Raw genomic sequence first — 20,306 nt, 5'->3', positions numbered from 1 at the left:
ACCTCTTCTGTGCTGGGGATGAGGTTTCACCACCTGACTGTGGGCAAAGTGTCTCCTGTTGTGGCAGATAATTCCTGTGTTTCCAGCAGACATTCCTCAGCAAGGGGGGCTCCCAGTGTCCTCAGCAGTGGAGTGAGAGCTTGCTAGTGCCACAGCCTGGGCAGAGAGCCTGGCCACTCTCAGCCACACCCTGTGTGCACTGCCGGCTGAGGGCAGGGGCTTTGGGAAGGAGGAGGTCAGTCCTTCTGCAGTAGATCCTGCTTCTGCTTAGGGCTTACAGCCTGAGTGAGGGAAGCGGTGTCATTCTGGGACACACTTGTGCCACCAAAGTTTGGGGAGCATCAGTGTGAAGCCCAGCTGGGCCTCTCTGGGGAGCTCTCCTTAGCTTCATCCTTGGCTGTTGGTTGTGACCTCAGCGAGGATGACCTTCCTCATCTTCTCCAGCAAATGGAGAAGTCATGCTGGGCTGTCTATTAATAGATCAGGCATCATCAGAAAGTTTAATTAGACCAAGGTGATTTGGCACCTTGCTGCTCTTCCAGCCAAATACCAGTGTGATTATTGCCACAGGCTGACACTCACGAAAGTCCTCTACAACCCTGAGCTGGCTGGAAAGTTTGTTCCATAATTTCCTGTAAAGGCCTAAGATTGACTTTTTATTTTGAAAATCTGGAAAGAATAATCTGGAAAGATTCTTCTTTGTGTGTCAAAAGCCTCTAATCAGAATAATTCTCTTCCAGAAAGAAGTACTGGTGTCCCATGCTCCAGCCTGGTGTCTCATGGGAGCGGTTTGGGCTGGAAGGGACATTAAAGATTATCCAGTTCTACGCCCTGCCATGGCTTGGGACACCTTCCACTATTCCAGGTTGCTCCAAGGCCTGTCCAACCTGGTCTTGGACACTTCCAGCAAGGAGAAATGTTCCCTTTTCCCAAACTGCCATATCTGTGCTTGGGAAGGGACAGTGCCAGAGCAGTGGAAACGAGGATGAGCATGCCTTTAATGGTGACAGGGGTGTCTTCAGAGTGCTTTGGGACCTTCTGAAACAGAAAGCTTGCTTGTCTGTGCACCACAATAAAGCCACTCGTACTTCTCATGGTCACGTTTTCTGCCATTAATTTATTATTAACTGGTGGATGCCAGAAAAGCTCTCCATCCTGGGAAGGGCACAGCAGTGGTGCATTCCCTGCCTCAAGGAGCTGGAGTTTAGAAACCATGGTTAAATGCCAAGCTAGAAATGATGGCCAGGGAGGTAATTGCTGAGGCCTTGCTGGGAAGCACCCCCAGCTGCAAAGCTCAGATAGAGGTGTAATTCTGAGTGCTGAGTTAAAAACGGCCTGCTTAGGGATGATGGGGGTATGTAAGTGGATTTAAGGCTTTGAATCTCGAGATCAAAGGGAGAGCAAACTCCTTGGAGTTGCATGTGTTGATCTGCAGTTGGTTTGGAGGAGGATGCTGAGTTCTTTCCCCCTTTGCCCATGGGCAGACGTGCAGCCAGACGGAGCTGGAGAACTGGATCACGGCCATCCACTCGGCGTGCGCCACCGCTGTGGCCCGGCAGCACCACAAGGAGGACACACTCAAGCTGCTTAAGACAGAGATCAAAAAGCTGGAGCAGAAGATCGACATGGATGAGAAGATGAAGAAAATGGGGGAAATGCAGCTCTCCTCCGTAACAGACTCCAAGAAGAAGAAGACCATACTGGACCAGGTAAACTCAGAAGTCCCTAGCGCAGGTTTCAGGCCTTTTAGAGGTTGTTGGGAGCCCCCTGGAGCAGGTGGGAGCAAGAGAGCTGTGCTGGCTGCCGCAGCTGCACCGTTGCTCCACTGAGGTACAGCATGGGCTGTCTTCTGCTGGCCTCCAGGAGATTTTGATAGGAGGAGGATGCCTTGGGGGAACAGCTGTTCACACACCAACAAACCCTGCTGATGCAAGTGTGCCAGAGGCTGCTGCTTCTGCGGGCAGCTGGGCTGGAGAAGCCATGCCTGGTTTCTGCTTGTCACAAGGGCCTGCCTTGACCTTGTGCTGCATCCCTGGCTCCCCTGGGCCCGCTCCTGCTGCCTTCAAGTGGACAGCGTGGCTGGGTTTCAGAAGCACAGAGCCTCAAGCAGATGTCTCTCCCGCTGCTGTAGCAGCACCTTATTTTGGGAAACTTAACATATGGCTGCTGTTTCCCTCATTTAGAGCTCTCCTACCACGGCTGCCAAGTGTGCCTGTCGTGCAAAGCATGGGGGGAAGTGGCTGGGGCTGAGCTAAAGGGATTTGTACCCCCTGGAAGCCCGTGAGAAGGGGAAATGGGGGAGAAAGGGGAAGGAGATGCTAAAGAGCTCCACTCAAAGCTGTCAGTCACAGTGAGAAGGCAGAGCAGTCTCTTTATGTAACTGAGTTTGTCTGGATGCTTTGAAACTGTTTCCTATAAGCTGTTTGAATTATTTAAATAAGTCCTTCCATAGGCTGATTACAGCACTCTTCCACTGATCAGATTAATTATCCCCAGTGATGGCACTTTTTCAAGCTCTGTTGTTGCTCACAGCAAAGCTGCTGCTGTGGCTGCTGATTTGGGTTGCCCTGTGCCTGGAGTTTGGTGGGCTTTGCTCTTCTGGTTCCTCAGATGCTCTTGATGCATGAAAGAAGCCTCTTAAGGGGCTGCTGAGCAGAGAATCCTGGAAATACAAAGAAAATTAGAAATGAAAATTTAATCCTGTTAATTAGCATTGTATCAAAGGAGCAGTTGTCCCAGGAGGAGACTTTTGCCACGAATGTAAAAAAAAGTTATTTTCCATCTAATCAAAACTCTTTAACTATTTGCATCCTTTGGGGGGTTGGGAGGGCAGGGAAATGTGGGAAAATCAGCAACCAGGATTTGTTGGGTGAGATCAGCACTGGTGAAAAGGGTGTGTCGCTGGGAATTGTTTCAATGCATTTACCAGCCTGTTCTTCCCTTCTGTGCCCCTTCTGTGCCCCTTCTGTGCCATGGCAGATCTTCGTGTGGGAGCAGAACCTGGAGCAGTTCCAGATGGACCTGTTCCGGTACCGTTGCTACCTGGCCAGCCTGCAGGGCGGGGAGCTGCCCAACCCCAAGCGCCTGCTGGCCTTCGCCAGCCGCCCCACCAAGCTGGCCATGGGCCGCCTGGGCATCTTCTCCGTGTCCTCCTTCCACGCACTGGTGAGTGGCCAGGGCTGGGCAGGGCTCAGGGACCCGGCCCTGCGGGAGATGCTGCTCCCAGAGGGGCTGGGCTGGGCTGGAGGAGCAGCTGCTGCTGCCACGGCCTTGGGGAAGAGCCATCTCTGTCCTAGAGGTGTCATCTGTAATTTCCACCAGAAACAGATCTTCCTGTTACAAGAGCAGGATCATCTCAAGTGTCCATGGACTTGGGTGTGATCCACACATCCCATGAAGTCAGTGGGAGCCGTTCTGAGACCCTCAGCAGGTGCTGGCTGAGACCTTCTTGGGCCTATCTGACTTTATTCCAGTTATTCCCACTACTGAGCAATTATTCCAATACTCTGGTCATCAGCACCTGATGCTCCACAAATGTGCTCCCTATTGTGTGGCAAATAATGGTTGTTTAAATTTAAGTACCATAACAGCCCAGCTCTTGAAAGTACAGGGAAGTGTTTTGCAAAGTGGTGGGGTTTTAATGAATTTGAATTAAGTTCTTGTAGTTTCGGCTTGGACTCCTGGAGGTTCACAGAAATAGCTGAGCTCCACTGTTGTCTTGTGGATGTCAGCTGTAGCCTTCAGTTGAATGCAGAGCTGTAATTCAGTCAGGGGCGTTTTTATTCTTTCCTATATGAAAAGATTAGCGTCATCATCCTGCTAATTGCTGGTGGATTTATTATATTTTTTAAGTGGCGGGCTGTAATTTGCATTTATGCTTTTTTTTCCGCATCAAGCAAAGCACTGAGCGTTAGCTTGAAAAACAGTCTGCCTCTTCATGCTGGTGTCTCTGGAGAGCCAAGGGAAAAAATATGTTTGGAAAATGTTGTGTTGGAAGAGACACGTGTTTTCTTCTCCTCTCAGCAAACTCCCATGTCCTCCTTTGCCCCCAGGAATGTGGGGAAATGCAGCCTCATGTGAGGAGTCCTAGCTCAAGTTTTAGGAAGGGAATTTACCCAGAGCAGCTGGGGCTGCCCCTGGATCCCTGGAAGTGTCCCAGGCCAGGGTGGACGGGGCTTGGAGCAGCCTGAGACAGTGGAAGGTGTCCCTGCCCATGGCAGGGGCTGGGATAGGATGGGATGGGCATTAAGGTCCCCTCCATCCCAAATGATTCTGTGATTCCATGACCTGAGTCTCCTGAAGAAGTTGCTTGGTACATTCATCCAAGGATGTGCTGAGTTACCCCAGGTGGCTCTGTGTAAATGTCCCAGGCACAGCTGTGGAGCCTCTCCCAGTCCTGGCCGTGGAAATGGAGGTGTTGCTGTGGTGCTCAGGTTCTCCTTTTCCTGGATTTCACCCCCTTTCCCAAGGGGAGCCCCCGCTCCTCACCCAATTCCCTGGTGCAGCAGCCAGCCCTCTGTCCATCCCACTGCAGTTTTGGATGTGCTGCCTCCAGCCAGCCAGTTCCTCAGCTGGTGCCATCCCTTGGGGACGTGGGTGTTCCCAGGGCTATTCTGCTGCTCTGGGCTGTGGCAATGCAGCACTGAGGTGTTCCAGGAGGTGCAGTCAGCAGGGTGGGTCTGTCTGTCTGTGCCCTGCCTCCTGCCGTTCCCTACCACTCCTTTTTTGGCAGGAGAGGAGCTCCTCTCCTCAGGATACCTCCACGTGGGAAATCTGTTTTGACAGATTTTTTTTTTGGGGCCTGAACTCTTCAACTCTGAGTGATGTCCCACTGATCTCCAGAGCTCCCCAGATAGCTGGGCTCAGTCAAGGCAATGTCTCTTGTTGCCACGGGGCATTTTGCTGTAGAGCAGCTGACCCTGCTCTTATGGGAAGGGTCACTTCAGCTCACTTTTCCCCTTCCTGTGCCTTGCTCAATCCTTCAGATGTCACTTATCTTTAAGGAAGTGCAGGCTTAAATGCCGTGAGCTCCCTGCAAGCCTTTATCTGGCCTTGCTGCACTTCTGAGTCAGCACCAGGATGCCCAGAGTGTTTCCACAGGAAAGAGCAAAGAGGAAGACCGGGTTTTTGGGAAGCAACAGATAAGTTTGGAAATCTCAGGTTTCACATGCCCAGCTTTGAAACCTTGCTAGGAAAAGAGAAAGAAAAGAAAAACCACAAATCCTTCTCTGGTGCTGTGGTTTAGCTTGATGATGATTAGGCTCCTTTAAAACATCTCACATTAAATGCCAAAAACTGATGGAGGTGGTGTGTACTGTCCATTTCAATATTTGATACTGGATGTTGGCAGAAGTGAGTTAATTTGCAGTGAGAAGGCAGCAGCCTGGCAGCATCCCCTCTGTCCCAGCAGCGAGAGCCCTGTGTTGCCATAGGATTTTTCCTTTTTTTCCCCTTTCCCCCCGCCCCCGAGTTTGGAGGGGTGTGTTCTGGGGTGCTGCAGCTCTGATGCTGAAGCCATGTGGCGTTGACAGGTGGCGGCTCGCACGGGGGAGTCGGGAGTGAGGAGAAGGACACAGGCCATGTCCAGGTCTGCCAGCAAGAGGAGGAGCAGGTTTTCTTCTCTCTGGGGGCTGGACACTACCTCGAAGAAGAAGCAGGGGAGGCCAAGCATTAACCAGGTAAGAGGTGGGAGTTTGGGGTTGGTGTTATTTGCAGGGGTGGTTTGTTGGCGGGCAGAACACTGCCCGTACAAGGAGTCATTGGCACAGAGTCATGGCATTCCTCATCCCTTTCCAAAATCAGGGCCTGCAGCTGCACATCAGGGCACAGCAGCTCCTACCAAAGGGTTGGAATTTGCCCTTTTCTTTAGCTGAATTCTGTTGTTGCATTTCTCCTCCTTCTGCTTTTCCTGCAGGTGCCCTCCCTAATCTCAGGAGCAACAAAGCACCAGTGTAAAACGGGCACAGCTTTGGAGAGAAAAAACCCCAAAACAGACTTGTTTGGTTTTTAATTTAATTTTATTTTTAATTTAAAATGATGAGTTTGTACAATGATTTAAATGCAGCTGAGTTTGGTGAAAGCTTCCTGAAGTGACAAGAAGCTTTGCATTTAGTTGGGACACTCCCTGTTTTGCTTCAGATTTATAAAAAAGCAGAAGTTGTGCAGTTTCCACTCAGTCACTGCCCAGATCTTTCTCTAGAAAACATGCTCCAGTGTGGTAGGAAGGTGCCTCCCTGTTATTCTTTCCAAACATCCCTAATTACAGCTATCACTTTTTGAGAGCCATACCTCATCTAATTGCAGGAAATGTAGGCTCTGCCTTTCTTTCTCTTCCCTCACTTCTTTTAAGGAGAGAGGCTGGGGACACACGTTGTTCTGTGCCCTGTGATTTCTTGTGCTGTCTGTTCAGGCAGCAGTGGGTGTTTGTTTTGTTCAGCAGAGGATGATGAGCCTGTTCGGAGCGAGACACTGAAAGTTCACCTGATATTTAGAGGCTGAGCAGAAGCCCAGGGTTTGGTTAGAATGCAGCTCCATGAGCACATTCCCAGTTCCTTGAGCGGATGCTGCAGCATCCCCATTGCTTTGTATTTACTTGCCTCAAATCCCTTGTCCTGAGCTGGGATCCTGCCCGTGCTGTGTTTTCAAACCTGTTTTTACCCCCCCAAGCTCCCCCTTTTGTTTTTCCTTTCAGTGGAGATAATCGCGTTCTTCACGCTGCCTCCCCTGCTCCTGCCCCCCTCACGCCTCCACAGCACAGGCATGGAGAGGGATTCTGTTCCAGGTTAAAGGAAATCCATTGTGCAGAGAGTTGTAAAAAGTGTGAAGTTTTGAGGAAGTAGCAGAGTGTCTAAAAGCAGTGTCTGAACACATTTCCCTTGCTTGTGCAAAGTGTTACTATTGGGAGCAACCAACTGTAAATCCCCAAAAGGCAGAGACCTTTTCCCATGCTTCCTGGACCCTGCTTCATTTTAGCCAGGCAATAATTAACAGCCCAGCAACTTGATCCCAGAGCTGTGCTGATGTGGAGCTATAAAACTGAACTTTTCTATTCTCATTGTTGGGTTCTGCTGCAGCACCAACCCTGCCTGCCCTTCTGATGCAGCCCTGAGCTGATTTGGGGTGGATGCTGCACATGTTCCTGTTTGGCCATTCCTCCTGCACAGGATCCTGTTGGTTTTGGCTCTCTGGCTCGTGCTGGGTTACCAGCTCCTGGTTCATTAGAGAAGGGTTACACTGCCTTGTGCTTGAATGTTTGCTGAGTACGTTTTGGCAGCTGGGTCATTACAAAGCCAGCCAGAAGCAGAGCCCTTCTGAGTTCTCAGCATTGGCAGAGGTGTGGGGAAGTGTTCATGTCCCACTTTTACTGGTGGAGAAACCCAGCACAAAGAGAGATAAAATTAGTCCAGTTCCACCAAGTCCGGGCAGACCTCCAAGCAGAAGTGGCCTCTAATCTTCCTGTACCACCAGCTTGTTTTCCACCTCACCTTCTCTTCCATCAGGCTACTGTTTTCCTTTTCTCCAGTGCATCTGCAGCAGAGAGGCAGGGACTGTTGGAGAGGGTCCCCCAGGTCACTGCCCTGCAAACCTTGGTGGAGAGCCCAGGTCTGGACAGAGACTGGTGCAAAGGTGTGCCTGTGTCAGTAAAGCCACAGCTGTGCTCAGGACGAGTGGTCCTAGTGAGGAGCTGGGCGTGGGGGACACAGGACAGCACTTCCCTGTGTTTAAGGAATGGCACCTGGAGTGAGCTGACCTGGTGTTTGGGATCCCCTCTCTGCTGAAACCACCTCCTTGTTCTTGTGTTGTTTCTCTTTGGATGACAGGCTGAAGCAGAAAGAGGTTAGAGGGGCTGCTGGATGTGACCTACCCACCCTGAAGAAGGTTTTCCCCATCCCAAATGTTTACAAGAGTGAAGCATTTCTGCAAGCAGTGTGTTTGGAGATGGCTGTTTGTATTTCTCAGTTTGAATTCCGTGCTGGATGTGAGACAGGCTGTTCTGCCCGTGGCATGTGCTGTGCACAGGGAGTCACGTTCACTTTAAAACAGATCCCCTCTTGTTCCTCAGGTGTTTGGAGAAGGAGTGGATTCAGTGAAGAAATCTCTTGAAGGGATCTTTGATGACACAGTCCCAGATGGCAAGGTAAAACCCCAGCTCTCCAGCTGCCTCCTTCCCCCACGTTTACAGCCAGTAAATTTAGAATAAATACAAAGATTCACTATTTTGCCATTTCTAAGCATTGGAGCTGCAGTACCCACAACAGTTTTGTTGTGGTTTGCCCAGAAACGCTGCAGATTTCGGTTTTAAATTCAAATCTGCTTTCATCCCTCCTGTTTTGTTGTTGCATTCCTAGCATTCCCAGTAGCCATAGGGTGAAACCCCAGGAGAAGCACACTGCAGCAGTGTAGCTGTGTGGGTGGCACAGGAGGCACACTCTACCCTGCTCAGGGAAAACTGCATGTTCCTGTCCAGACAAGCCTTCAACCTGGGCTTAGGAGCAAAATATCTTCTCTCTAAGAGAGCTCTGATGCAGAGTTACTATAGAGCTCTGATGCACTAGTTACTGATGAAGAGGGAGCTGTGTTGGGCTGGGATTGTCATGATGGATTTTATGTGTTTAGAGGGAGAAAGAAGTGGCCCTGAGCAGCGTCCACCAGCACAACCCCGACTGTGATATATGGGTCCACGAGTACTTCACGCCCTCGTGGTTCTGCCTTCCCAACAACCAGCCTGCCCTGACTGTCATCCGGCCTGGGGACACCTCCAGGGATGTGCTGGAGATGATCTGCAAGGTAAACGTGCCCTGGGGCAGCTGGAAATCAGTGCAGCCTCGTGTGCCACTGCTTGGACTGCTCTGCACTGAGACACCGGTTCTCTCTTGGGTGAAAAACACAAATTACACTGCGGTGGTGAGGCCAGGAGCGCAGCAGAGAATTCCCTGCAGCTGGCACTGGGAGAGCAGCAGCCCCAGGAGTGGGGGAAGGTGCCTGTGTTTGCTGCCTGCAGCGCAGAACCCGGCCCAACCTCGCGTGGGTGGCACGAGGGGACGGAGGGGGGAAGCTTTTATCTGCACTGGAGTGAGGGGGAAGAAAAACCACCTGGATTTCTTTGCCAGATGAAGTATCAGAGCCGTTGGGCCATTAAAAAGAGTTACATCTCTAAAGAGTTGGGAACTTTGACAAATTAAACACAGGCTTTCAGCTCTGGCAGCTGCATAATGTATGTTTTCCAAGCGAGACCCAACTCCTGTCACGTGCCGCTCTGAAAAGTGAGTCTGCTTTGTACAACAACAACAGCAGGAGAAAAGAAAACATTTATTACCATTGAGAGCATAACTTTGGGGACTTTCAGAGCGTGTTGCGTGTGCTCCTAAAGAGAGGGAAGGTGAGAGAAAGGCGTTTGTTTCCAGTAATTGCACGGTGCGCTCGTCTCTCTGCCAGGTGCGCTGCAGCTTGTGAAAGCTCTGCTTTGTCTTCAGCAAAAGATGACGTTTTTGGAGAGAGGCATAACAGGGAAGCTGGATGACACATTATTAGTAATGATTTATTTTTAGGATTTGTGTTCTGCTTTGGGTGAGGATGGTTAAGTCAGTGGACTGGGTCCTTGGCTGGAGTAGCTCCGTGGTTTCAGCAGGTGCTGCTGAGGGTCTGGTCTCTCACTCTGCTTTTGCTGCGGTGGGTGGGGGTGTTTAAGGAGAAGGGGAGGTTGGTGAGTGTTTTTTCAAGAGGTGCTATCTGTTTCCTTCCTTTCTGTAAAGTTTTCAGCCTGAAAAACACTGTTGAGATGCTTTTTTTTCTGTAGCATTTAATAATCAATCTCTTTCTTCTGTCTCTTGCATTCAGCTCATTTTCCCCCCTTTAATATCCGATCCACATCATTTCACATCAGTTTGCCATCTGCCATCTGAGAACCAGTCAAGTTCTGGTACAGTAAACATTTCAAGCTCTACATTTCATGTAAACCCCCTCATGTTTGTAGATGTGGTTAAATCTGTGCTGCTAAACTGAGCTCGATTCTTCTGTTGGAGAACATTCAATGCACTAAAGTCATTGTGGAAAATGTGTTCTTATGCTAACATTGCTGCTTGTTATTATACAGCGAGTTAGGCTTTGGAGGATGCTTTGTGACACTTTTATGATTCAAGATTGGTGGGAGGAGTGTTTAAAGCATTTTTAAAGTGGTTTCGCAAAAGATTTCTCCTCAGATATAACTAGCAACATCACTTGGAAGGCAGGAAAACTCAGTGTATATGCATTCAATTGCTTTCTATGGCTGATAGGAAATAGTTGGTCCCTTCCAATCTTAACCATCCTGTGATTCTGTGATGACACTGCTCAGTGTGAACGAATGTATATGCATTACTAACATTTGCATAATGGTATGTCTTAAAATGGAGGAGGAAATCACACTCTGGATACGGATTTAGGCAGAGCCAGCGTGGAGATAATAACACCCAAACCCAATATGGAGATAACAGCAGTAAAAAACAAGCCCAGATGACTACATGGCATTTTGTCTTTTGACTGCACAAAAAGTGAGGCAAGAAAGGATTGGGCTTTTTTTTCCCCCCTCACCATTTACATTTTTCAAAGGGACCTGCATGAGGGGCAAGAAGCAGATGGCCCAAGGTGTCTGAATTTGTGCTCAGAGCCTCTGAGAAGTGAAGCCTGATGCTCTGGGGGCTTACTTTGCTTTTGGGCTGGTGTTTCCCTGCTGGGAGAGCTGGGGCCACCCAGGAGCGGTGGGATGGCCACGTTCCTGTGGTGCTGCCACCAAGGTATCCCCCAGCAAGCTGGGAGAACGTGCCAGGCCCTCTCCTTGGCCAGAAAGGAGCTGGGCTTGTGTGCCAGCCCACCGTGGCACTTGGAGCCTCTTGAATGGGATCCCAGCCTGGCTGTAAATTCTTCTTGTCGAGCACCTCAGCTGAGCTGTCAGGCTGTGCTTTAAACACGGTTAGCTGCTTAATTTAGTCCAGACCCAGCCAGAGTTATTAGGAGAGAAATAAATAAACCAAGAAGCTGATTTGGATGGCTGAAAGGTATTTTGGGTGGTCTTGAAAGGATATTCCTATCACTAAAGCTGCCCTGTTTCTGCTCCCACCTCCCCACATATGGATGCAGCTCCCAGCAACAAAAAGTGGGTTAATGGTTTGGCTTTTAGGGCAGCCTGGCTGTGTCCACATTCCAGGGACCTTTTCCTTTCACTTCAGTAGAACATCATGGCCCTATTTGAGACACTTTAACCAGGGTCAGATTTGGAGGTAGACACTGCCCTGGGGCAACTGTAGGATGTTAATTAGCTAAATGGGGTGGCTCATGGTTGGGACTCTCATTCCTGACCTGGATGGGATCACAGTGTACTAGATTGATGGCATCCATTTGGGCTGATGGGGTTTGTTGGAAGAAATGCATGGCTCTAAATACAAGTTTTACCCAGTTTTGTCTTCAGCTGATGCTCTGCCCAGAGCCTGGAGGCCCCAGACTGGATGAATTCATCACAGGTGGTGATTTCTGCCTGCCTGGGCAGGCTGGAAAGCATTCCTTGGGTCTCCTCCACAAGGGAAGGACATTGGTGGGCTGTGGATGGGGTCTCTTGCCAGCCCTGGGCTTTGGGTGGTGTTGTGGGGCTGGGCAGCACAGCTGGCACTGACCATCAGACACCCTGAGGTGCAGCTTGGGCACAGGACACAGGGACAAGATCCTCTTTGTGGAGGAGGAGGAGGCTGCCAGCTTCACAGAATCACAGAATCCTTCAGGTTGGAAAAGACCTAGAGACCAGGAGTCCAGGCTGTGCCCAATGCCCACCCTGTCCCCAGCCCCAGAGCACTGAGTGCCACCTCCAGGAATTCCTTGGACACCTCCAGGATGGGCACTCCAAACCTCCCTGGGCAGTCTGTTCCTCTCCATGGGGAAATTCCTGCTGTGTCCACCCTGAGCCTGCCCTGGCCCAGCCTGAGGCTGTTCCCTCTCCTCCTGTCCCTGTTCCCCCTGGCTGTCGCCTCCTGCCAGGAGTTGTGCAGAGCCACAAGGTCCCCTCTGAGCCTCCTTTTCTCCAGGCTGAGCCCCTTTCCAGCTCCCTCAGCCCCTCCTGGTGCTCCATTCCCTTCCCAGCTCCATTCCCTTCCCTGGACACCCCCAGACATGGGGGATGGATGCACTCAGTGCGTTTAAGTCTCCTCCCTGTGTTTTTGTTTAAGACACTTCTAGGGACAGTAAACTAAGCTGACCAGAAAGTAACCCAGGACTCCTCTGTGTCATTTCTGAACCTTTAATGCCAATTCTGCTTCCCTGTAGTTTCCGAGGTGTTTGTATGTGTGTGTCTGTAAAGGGAGAACTGCTGAAAGCAGCAGGAATCAGTGGGAAAAGCAAGCAAGAAGCTTTCCAAAAAAGAAAAGTGAGGGAGCAAGGATATCTCCAGCATTCAGCTGTTTTTCTTTCGGCCCTCGGTGGATTTCAGTCATTATTTAATTAACTAGGAATTTGCCTGGATTACAGAGGTAGTTCCATTTCAGGTACTCCATTTCATCCAAGGATAATTTGACTTTTGGGTTGGCCATATTTGAACAGAGCACTGTGCAGAGTGCAGCAATAGATCTGCTTTGGTTTTCCTTCTTACTATTGGTAGCTTTTTTTACTCCTGGGCTAATCCAGACTTTTCAAAATGTTTCCTGTTCTCTTTGTGTTTGCTGGAGGGTCAGGGTGGGATGTTCTCCACAGGTACATTGCTCATCACCTCAGTGCTGCTGGATCACGCTGGAACTGGAAAAGCCAGGCTTTAAAAAACAGGACAAACAGGCAATAGTGATGCTCTTGCATGAGTTTTCAGATAAGCCATTGTTTTCAGCACAGCCTGAGAAGCCTTGCTAATTTGCTGGGGTAAAATGAAAAGGCTGAGGTATAAAAGCCTTTAATAGTGGGATTTCAGAAGTGACAGCGAGGAGAATTTACCTCCTGTATCTGTGAATCACTTTGGGGTTTCTCATTAGATTTAGTTTAGGAACTTTGAAAGTAACTCCTGGATGATATCCTTTGTGTTTATCATACTTGTAATGTGTTTTGATTACACACTGCATTAACCTCTGCTTAAATCAACCTTATTAATCATGCTGAGAAAAGGTCGTTAACATCTCCCAGACCAAATGCTGTATCCTCAGCTAATTATAACTAATTCATTACAATGGTGTGACCTGTTTCCACTGGGATGCAATCCAGGATGCAACTCTTGGCTTCTTCCAGCCAGTGTAACCTGAGCTGCTTGGAATTTAGAGGACAGACAGATTTTTTTTTTTTTTTGTGTGTGTGTTTATTAACCTTGCGTGAAATCTGCCACATCATATTTACGTGCTAAATTATGAAGATGCTAAAAAAACCCAAAGCAAGCAGAGACCACCTCTCCTGTTCTACTTTGCTCTGTTACCCTTTTATCCAGAGGCATGCTCTGAGGTGTCTGTTGCTGCATGGGCTTACTTCTGGAATGGTTTGGGAGGGAGCAGAATGCCAGGCCAGCAGAGTGCCCTCGGTGGGTACACAGATCTTATTCCTGGGGGAGAGCAGGAACAGCAGGTTTGTCCAGCTTTCAGGCAGGAGGTGGTGGTGGAAGGTGCTGCTGTGAGGGTCAGAGATGAGGGGAAGGCTGCTTTTCTGTCTGAAGGCTCCCTGTCTCTTGCAGACACACCAGCTGGACTGCTCTGCTCACTACCTGCGCCTGAAGTTCCTGCTGGAGAACCAGATCCAGTTCTACGTGCCAAAGCCAGAGGAGGAGATCTATGAGCTGGTAATGCTGCCCACTGGGCTGATGAAATGACACTGGCTAGGACGCTGTTAATTGGTGTTTATCTGGCGTTCTGGAGCGCCAGAGTTATGCTTTTCAGTTTGCAATTACCGCGCTTTGCAGACCATAGCACATTGGCCTTCAGCAAAGGGATCTCTCCAAACCTTTCATCCTGTAGCTCACATTTGTGCGTGGATGTGTCTGGGGAGAGAGGAGGGACAGCCACAGGCAATGTGTGAAAGTCACTCTAAGGTACATTGAAGCCTAACTTCCCTCCAAGTTGTCTTTTCCTGTTGTTCATGTTGTCCATGGAGGTTTTAAAGACACTGAATTTTAAATAGGGGGGAAAATACACAAGTTGGTGGGTGTTTTTTGGGGTTTTTTTCTGATGGTAAGGTAAAGATTGAGGTGAAGGAGGTCTGGAGTTAAGTGTGAGAATATTCTTCCTTAATTGCCTCAGCTGGCTGTTTTCATCTCGTTGGTCTCGAAAGCAGACTTCAAAGGAATTCTGCCACGAGAGATTAAAAAAAAAAAAGACCAAACAGGATTAGTGTCATGCTTTAACTCTGTGATTCTACACAGGCACGCTGTAAACCTTTATAAAGTCCTTTTCATTGGTGGCTGGTTTACTTATAGAAAGCAAAACTTTGCTAGTTGTGGAGGTTTTGCTCGTTTAGCAAAGGACTTCTGGGATTTTCCATTAATGCTGTCAACAACAACAAAAAATAGTGAGAAAGTGCTAGGACTGGGAAGTGTGATAGAGTGGGGGAAAATTAAAGCTCAGTGGAGACAGCTTTTAGTCTGGAAGGACTTTGGGGGCTTGTCTTGTGTTGAGAGAGTGTAGGATTGACAGAGTCATCACTTACTGGTTATTCTGAAAAGCTGTAATGAACCCAGAACTCTGTCAGTGGGACTGTGCAGGGAATGGTGGAGATGGGTGCTGCAGGATGGTGTCTGATGTGGGCATATTAAATCAAAAAGCTTTGTATGTTTGCTTCTCTCTGTGGGCTTGTTTGGGGAGAATATGGAGTTACTTCCGTGGGGCTGTAACTATTCTGCAACACTGATTTTTGCAGTGCTGATAGAAGCAGGAGATAAAATTACATTTTTATAATGGAAACCTTTTGCAAATGAGTTCCTCTTCTTTTCCAAAGGAAGAGTCAATACTGCAGTCCAAACACTGAATTTCAAAATATTAATTATTGTGAATTGCATTTTTTTCACACTCACAGCAGCATGTAAACAGAATTAATATTCACCTGTGGGCTCTCCTTCACCTGGGGCTATGATTTTTTCCGAAGACAAGGGCTGGTTTGTCACTTCAGTGCTGAAAGGCAGAGGGATTTGCAGCTGCATGGAGGGGCTTCTGGGCTATTGCCTAGGTGTGAATTTGTGCTGCTCTCCCAGGAAGGATGTTAATGACCATTTCAAAGACTTGCGGGCTTTCCTTGGTACAAATAAACATCAAGGTGTTAAAGGTGAAATGTCAGGCTGAGGTATAGCAAATCTGATAGTCTGATAACGAAGAAATGTATTTAAGAAACAAAATCACTCCTTGTGATTTTAGCGCTGTTGAATAACTGAATTCCTGCAATGTCTTCATTAAAATAAGATAAAACATGAAGCTGTTGCTACCTGTAAATTAGGAAAACGGGAGCAGAAGCTGTGTTTCTCGTGCACTCAAGATGGTATTGACTGAGGGAAATCTATGCGTGCTCTGTTTTGTGGTGGGGGTGGGAAAACTGCTTCCTCCTCTCTAACTGTGTTCTAACAGCAGAGCTGAGTGACACTGCTAATGCCTCTCACACAGGTGGAGAGAAACTGTTTGATAAATAATGTCCACAGTCCCTCTCTTCTGCCTGTAATTAAAAACCAAAAATCTGTTCCAAACCATTACAATTGATGTGTCCTCCCACAGTAACATATTTTTGTGTTTGTTTTTTCCCCCCTCTGTTCAGCTGTACAAGGAAATAGAAATCTGTCAGAAAATTACCCAGCACATTCAGATGGAGAAGTCTGATGCATCCTCTGATATTTATGGTGAGTTACTCCCTGCCTTGTTTGGCTGTTTCTCCCCAGTCACTTCTAGCAGCTTCTTGCCTGCTGTTTACTGAGGTACCTGAAAGGTCTCTTGAGCACAGTGAGAGAAGCACTTCTGATTGCTGAGCCACCCACGGCAGCATTCACCTGCCCTGGAGGAGGGCAGCTTTGTTTGGAGTGCTCTGAACGTGGCTCTCTGGAGCTGCAGGATGTGCAGGAGGAGCAGTGTGTGCTTGTTGCTGTAGTTCGCCACCCACGGAGGCTGTGGGTGGGAGCAGCATCCTCTGCCAGCTGTCACATCTCACAGGAGCCCTCAGGGCCCTGCTGGGGGCTGTGCTGGGGCTGCCACACTGCCCACAGCCTGCAGGGCCCTGCAGCTCTGCTCTTCCTCCTCACTCCTTCCTCCTTTCCCCCTCCTTGGGAGCATGGCTGGGGGCACGAGGCATCTGAGTTCTGTGGCCAGGCAGCTCCAGAGAGGCTGCTTGGCTCCTTCTCGCCTGCCAGGGGCACCCAAGGTGGGTTCCTGCCTGCCCCATCATTCCTGAGGCTGGGGATGCCTGGCTCCAGGGTGTCCCAGGGATGCTCCAGCCCTCGAGGGTGTCCCACGGACACCTGAGCCAGGATCTGACACATGGCAGAAACACAAAGGAGGGGAGGGCCTCCCTGTGTCATTTCAGCAGAATCTCATCTCTGTGCAGCTCCTGCTTGTCAGCTTTCAGGTATTTCAGGTTGCAGCCCTCCAGCCTGGTGAGTTTGCCCTTTGGCCTGGCAATTACAATTCTGGAGTTTATTTTAGAGTTATCTGTGCAAGCTCCCCCACAGGAAGCCAATCTGCATCTTTTTGCTGCTTATCTAAATATTCTGCTTTAATGACTAGAATAATTCTAAGTCTCCAAACTGCTTATTGTACAGCTGCAGGCCATTGGAATATTGAGCTCTGCTGCAAAGCAGTGGGACTGACTGGGGCTTGAATACTGAGGGCCTAAGAAAGAAATATTCACCAGCCCAGTGATGGTTCAGGGTTCACAGACTTACAGGGTCTCATAGCATTTCCTGTTTATTTCTTTTTCTTCTTTTTTAATAAGGGATAAATGAAAAAAAAAAAAAAAATGAAATGCACTGTGGTGTCCTGTGAGATGCGATCAGCTGTGTGAGGTGTGGGGTGTAGCTGTGCAGTGCTCTGACCCTGTAACAGGGTGCTGAAAGCTGACTTTTCTCTCATTGAGGGAAAATAGCCAAATGTGGCTTGCCTCTAATTGGCAGAAGGATTTCTGTGGTCTGTGTGTGTCTCCTTGTGTGCTCATCCAGTGAGGAGTGTGTGCTGAATTCACAGTCCTGGAGCAGTTTGGGCTGGACAGGGCCTTACAGATCACCTCATTCCTACACCACATCTCAGGGAGAGCTCACCTGGGAATGTTCTGTGGTGTTTCTCCTCCCAGCAGTGTGTCTGTGGTGGTAACAGGCACTCCTGGAGGGTCTGGCCAGTGCTGGATCTCTCATGGGATGCTTTGCTGATGGCCCGAGCACAGATGTTCTCCCCTCTTTGGCTGGTACTCTTTCCCTCTTTGCCAGGGAGGGCAGAAATCAGTAGGAATCCTTGGCTTCCAGCTGGTAGGTGTATCAGGAAGGTGCTGGCATGGGGTTGTGCCAGGGGGATTATCTGGAGGTGGATTTGTTCAAGGCCACGTGCCCTCAGAGATGCAGACTTTTGTTCTCCTGCCATCAGAACTTTGCAGTGAGGAGAAGGCTCTGCCTGGGTCAGCACCCATCTCTTCCCACCTGTGTTTCAGAGCCCGTGCACAGTTTGATGGTAATGTTTTTGGCAGCAATGCCAGCTTATGCAATCACTGTGGCTTCCACCCACTCCTGCCCTTCCTCTCTTGTGTGGAGCCCCTGTGGAAGGCAGCCAGATGGAGCTGCACATTCCTGCTGTCCCCAAGTGTGTACAGACTGCACAGCCGCTGGGCTGAGGTGTCTGTCACCTGAGTGTATGGCAGGGCAAGCGCTGGCACTCAAGGCCCAGCCACTGTCACAGCTGTGGAAATGCAGCAGGGCAGGGTCACATTCTGTCTGTGGAGAGGTTCACTCTGTATGTGTGTGATTACCACTTCCAGGCTGTTGCCAGCTGCCCATCTCTCATCTCTTAAAGCTGATGACAACTTGTGTAATTGCTCCTTCTGCCCTTTCTGCCAGGAATAACTGCAGGATTTATGAGTATGGCTGAAAGATGAATTCAGAAGTGACTACGTGTGCATTCAGGCCTGATGGATTGAAGGAGGCAGGGGTCTTCTCATGGAGGAATCACAGAATCCCAGAATTCTATGGGTTGGGGTGGAAAGGACCTTAAAGCTCATCCCTGCCATGGCAGGGACACCTTCCACTGTCCCAGGCTGCCCCAAGCCCTGTCCAGCCTGGCCTTGGGCACTGCCAGGGACCCAGGGGCAGCCACAGCTGCTCTGGGCACCAAGGCCTGCCCACCCTCACAGGGAACAATTCCTGCCCAAAATCCCATCTAAACCTGCTCTCTTTCAGTTTGAAGGCGTTCCCTCTCACCTTGTCACTCTGGGCCCCTGTCACGAGTCTCTCTCCATCCTTCCCATGGGTTCCCTTCAGGAAAGCTGCATTCCCAAAGCTTCTCTTCCCCAGGCTGAACAGTCCCAGCTCTCTCAGCCTTTGCTTGTAGGAGACAGGGAGCTTAGGATGCTTGGGCACACTGATCTCCTCCCAGTGAGAGCCTGAGCTGCCCCTCAGCCTGCTTTTAATGTGTGGAGCTTGGCCCAAAACAGCATTTCAGTTTAAAAGGGCTCTGAGGAGCTGATGCTCTGTGCTGACTCCAACTGCAGCCTTGGGCACACTCTGCTGTTTTTCCAGGGTTTTCCAGGTAGGCTTTGTGGTGATGACAGCCAGTAACTACACTGTTTTACAGCTGCTCTTTTAGTCCAGGGTTCTTCTCTCTGCCAAGGCTGGTGTGTTGAGTGAGCTTCACAAATTTCACTTGGTTCAGCCCCAGTAGCTCGCATGCAGGTTCCAAGTAGCTCAGTAAGTCATGAAAGGCCATATGCTTCTCACTTCTGAGCTGCCACATTCTTCCCCCTCTTTTCCTCTTTTTTTTTTAATTTTTATTTTTAAATCACGGATGAAAAAATAACTCTCAGCCATAAGGATCAGCTTGAAAGGAGTTCTAAAGTCAGGATAGGCTCCCAGCACATCTGCACCTCTTGGCTGGTAGCTGATTCCATGTCAAAACAAACCACTCCCCCCAGAGGTTTGGAAATGTTTTTCTACTCTCTAGAAAATGAGAGAGCAAATGGTTGCCTGCACTCATTTAGGGAGTAATGAAGTTTCAGAAAGGCAAATGTTCTGCTTTAGATAAGTCTCCACAGTAAATAAACAACCTGCATTTCACTTGGCAGTTGTACTTCCTTTCCAGTTGTTATCTTACTGTGTCACCCACAAATGGCAGGAAAATCCCCCAGCCCACAGCTCACGGTCCCATTTGCACTGTTTGGAATGAGGCTATGTCAGCACTTCCCACTCCAGCACTGCTCTGCAGTCTCTGGTGAGCATGAAATGTGTGCCCAGAGACTTGGCAAATGACAGGGTGTGCCAGCAGAAGGGGCAAAGGGAAAGGGGCATTTTTACAGACATGGCAGAGGTCAGCACTCTGTTCTAGCAGGAGATGTTGTGCCCTGCCTCACTTTGGGGTGGCACATCAGCCATGGCTCTTGGATTCCCAACTTTGTCCCAAACCACGGCTCTGTGCAAACAGCAAAACCTCCTGGAGTGACCTTTGATGGCGAGAGAACTGGGGGTCTGTTCCGAGGCTTTTCAGCTGTGGTGTCCTCAAATATGTCTGCAGATAAGTGGTGTATGCACTCAGAAACGCAGCTCAGGTTTTTGTTAGAGCCGCTTTCCTTGCTGAACTTGCCCGTTGTGTTTGTAAAGGTTTGAGGGGAGGGAGAGGGAAGGGATTCCTGCCTGCCCACAGCAGGGCCAGCACAGCTTGGCTGCAGGGCAGGTGGCTGGGACACCCTGGAAGGGGCTGGCTTCCTCTGAGCACTCCTGGTGTCTCCCCAGGTTTCTCTCTGTCCTCGGTGGAAGAGGAGGGGATTCGCCGGCTCTACGTGAACGGCGTCAAGGAGACAGGCCTGGCTTTCAAGAAAGGTAAAACGCTCCCCAGAGTCCTCCCAGCTCAGTCCCTGCCACAGAAACACAGGGGAAGCTCTCAGTGCTCCCTGGGGCTTGGATTGCTGCTTCTGCTTGTGCTTCCAGCCTTTGCAGAGGCAGCGTGGCAGCATCGGGGTGGGAGCTGGCAGGAATAGCCAGGCTGCAGCTGGTGCCAGGGCAGAGCAGGGTCTGCTCTAGTGCAGCTTCTCCAGGCTGAGGCCACTGCATTTGCCATCCCCTGCCTCCCTGCTGCACTGGGCAGGGAGCTGGGCAGCTGGAACCCACCCACATTCTGAGCTACAACATGGGGACCGCGAGGGGTGTGAAGAGTCTC

At 49.7% G+C, this 20,306-nt stretch overlaps 1 protein-coding gene across 8 annotated transcripts in view; it reads left to right on the top strand.

Moving 5' to 3' along the window:
* Nucleotides 1–20,306, top strand: part of TIAM1 (TIAM Rac1 associated GEF 1) — a 155,430-nt gene that overhangs the window by 100,852 nt on the left and 34,272 nt on the right. For all 8 annotated transcript variants that reach the window (XM_038129997.1, XM_038129945.1, XM_038129971.1 and 5 more), the window contains 8 exons: nt 1,485–1,709; nt 2,980–3,165; nt 5,532–5,678; nt 8,063–8,137; nt 8,617–8,787; nt 13,664–13,768; nt 15,724–15,805; nt 19,883–19,969. In XM_038129997.1, coding sequence (XP_037985925.1) covers nt 1,485–1,709; nt 2,980–3,165; nt 5,532–5,678; nt 8,063–8,137; nt 8,617–8,787; nt 13,664–13,768; nt 15,724–15,805; nt 19,883–19,969 — 1,078 coding nt within the window. The remainder of the gene's footprint in view (nt 1–1,484; nt 1,710–2,979; nt 3,166–5,531; nt 5,679–8,062; nt 8,138–8,616; nt 8,788–13,663; nt 13,769–15,723; nt 15,806–19,882; nt 19,970–20,306) is intronic.

The sequence above is a fragment of the Motacilla alba genome, chromosome 1 (assembly GCF_015832195.1).
Source record: "Motacilla alba alba isolate MOTALB_02 chromosome 1, Motacilla_alba_V1.0_pri, whole genome shotgun sequence".
Lineage (NCBI taxonomy): Eukaryota > Metazoa > Chordata > Aves > Passeriformes > Motacillidae > Motacilla > Motacilla alba.
The sequence above is the reverse complement of the archived record's forward strand: the minus strand, read 5'-3'. Positions and strand labels throughout refer to the sequence as shown.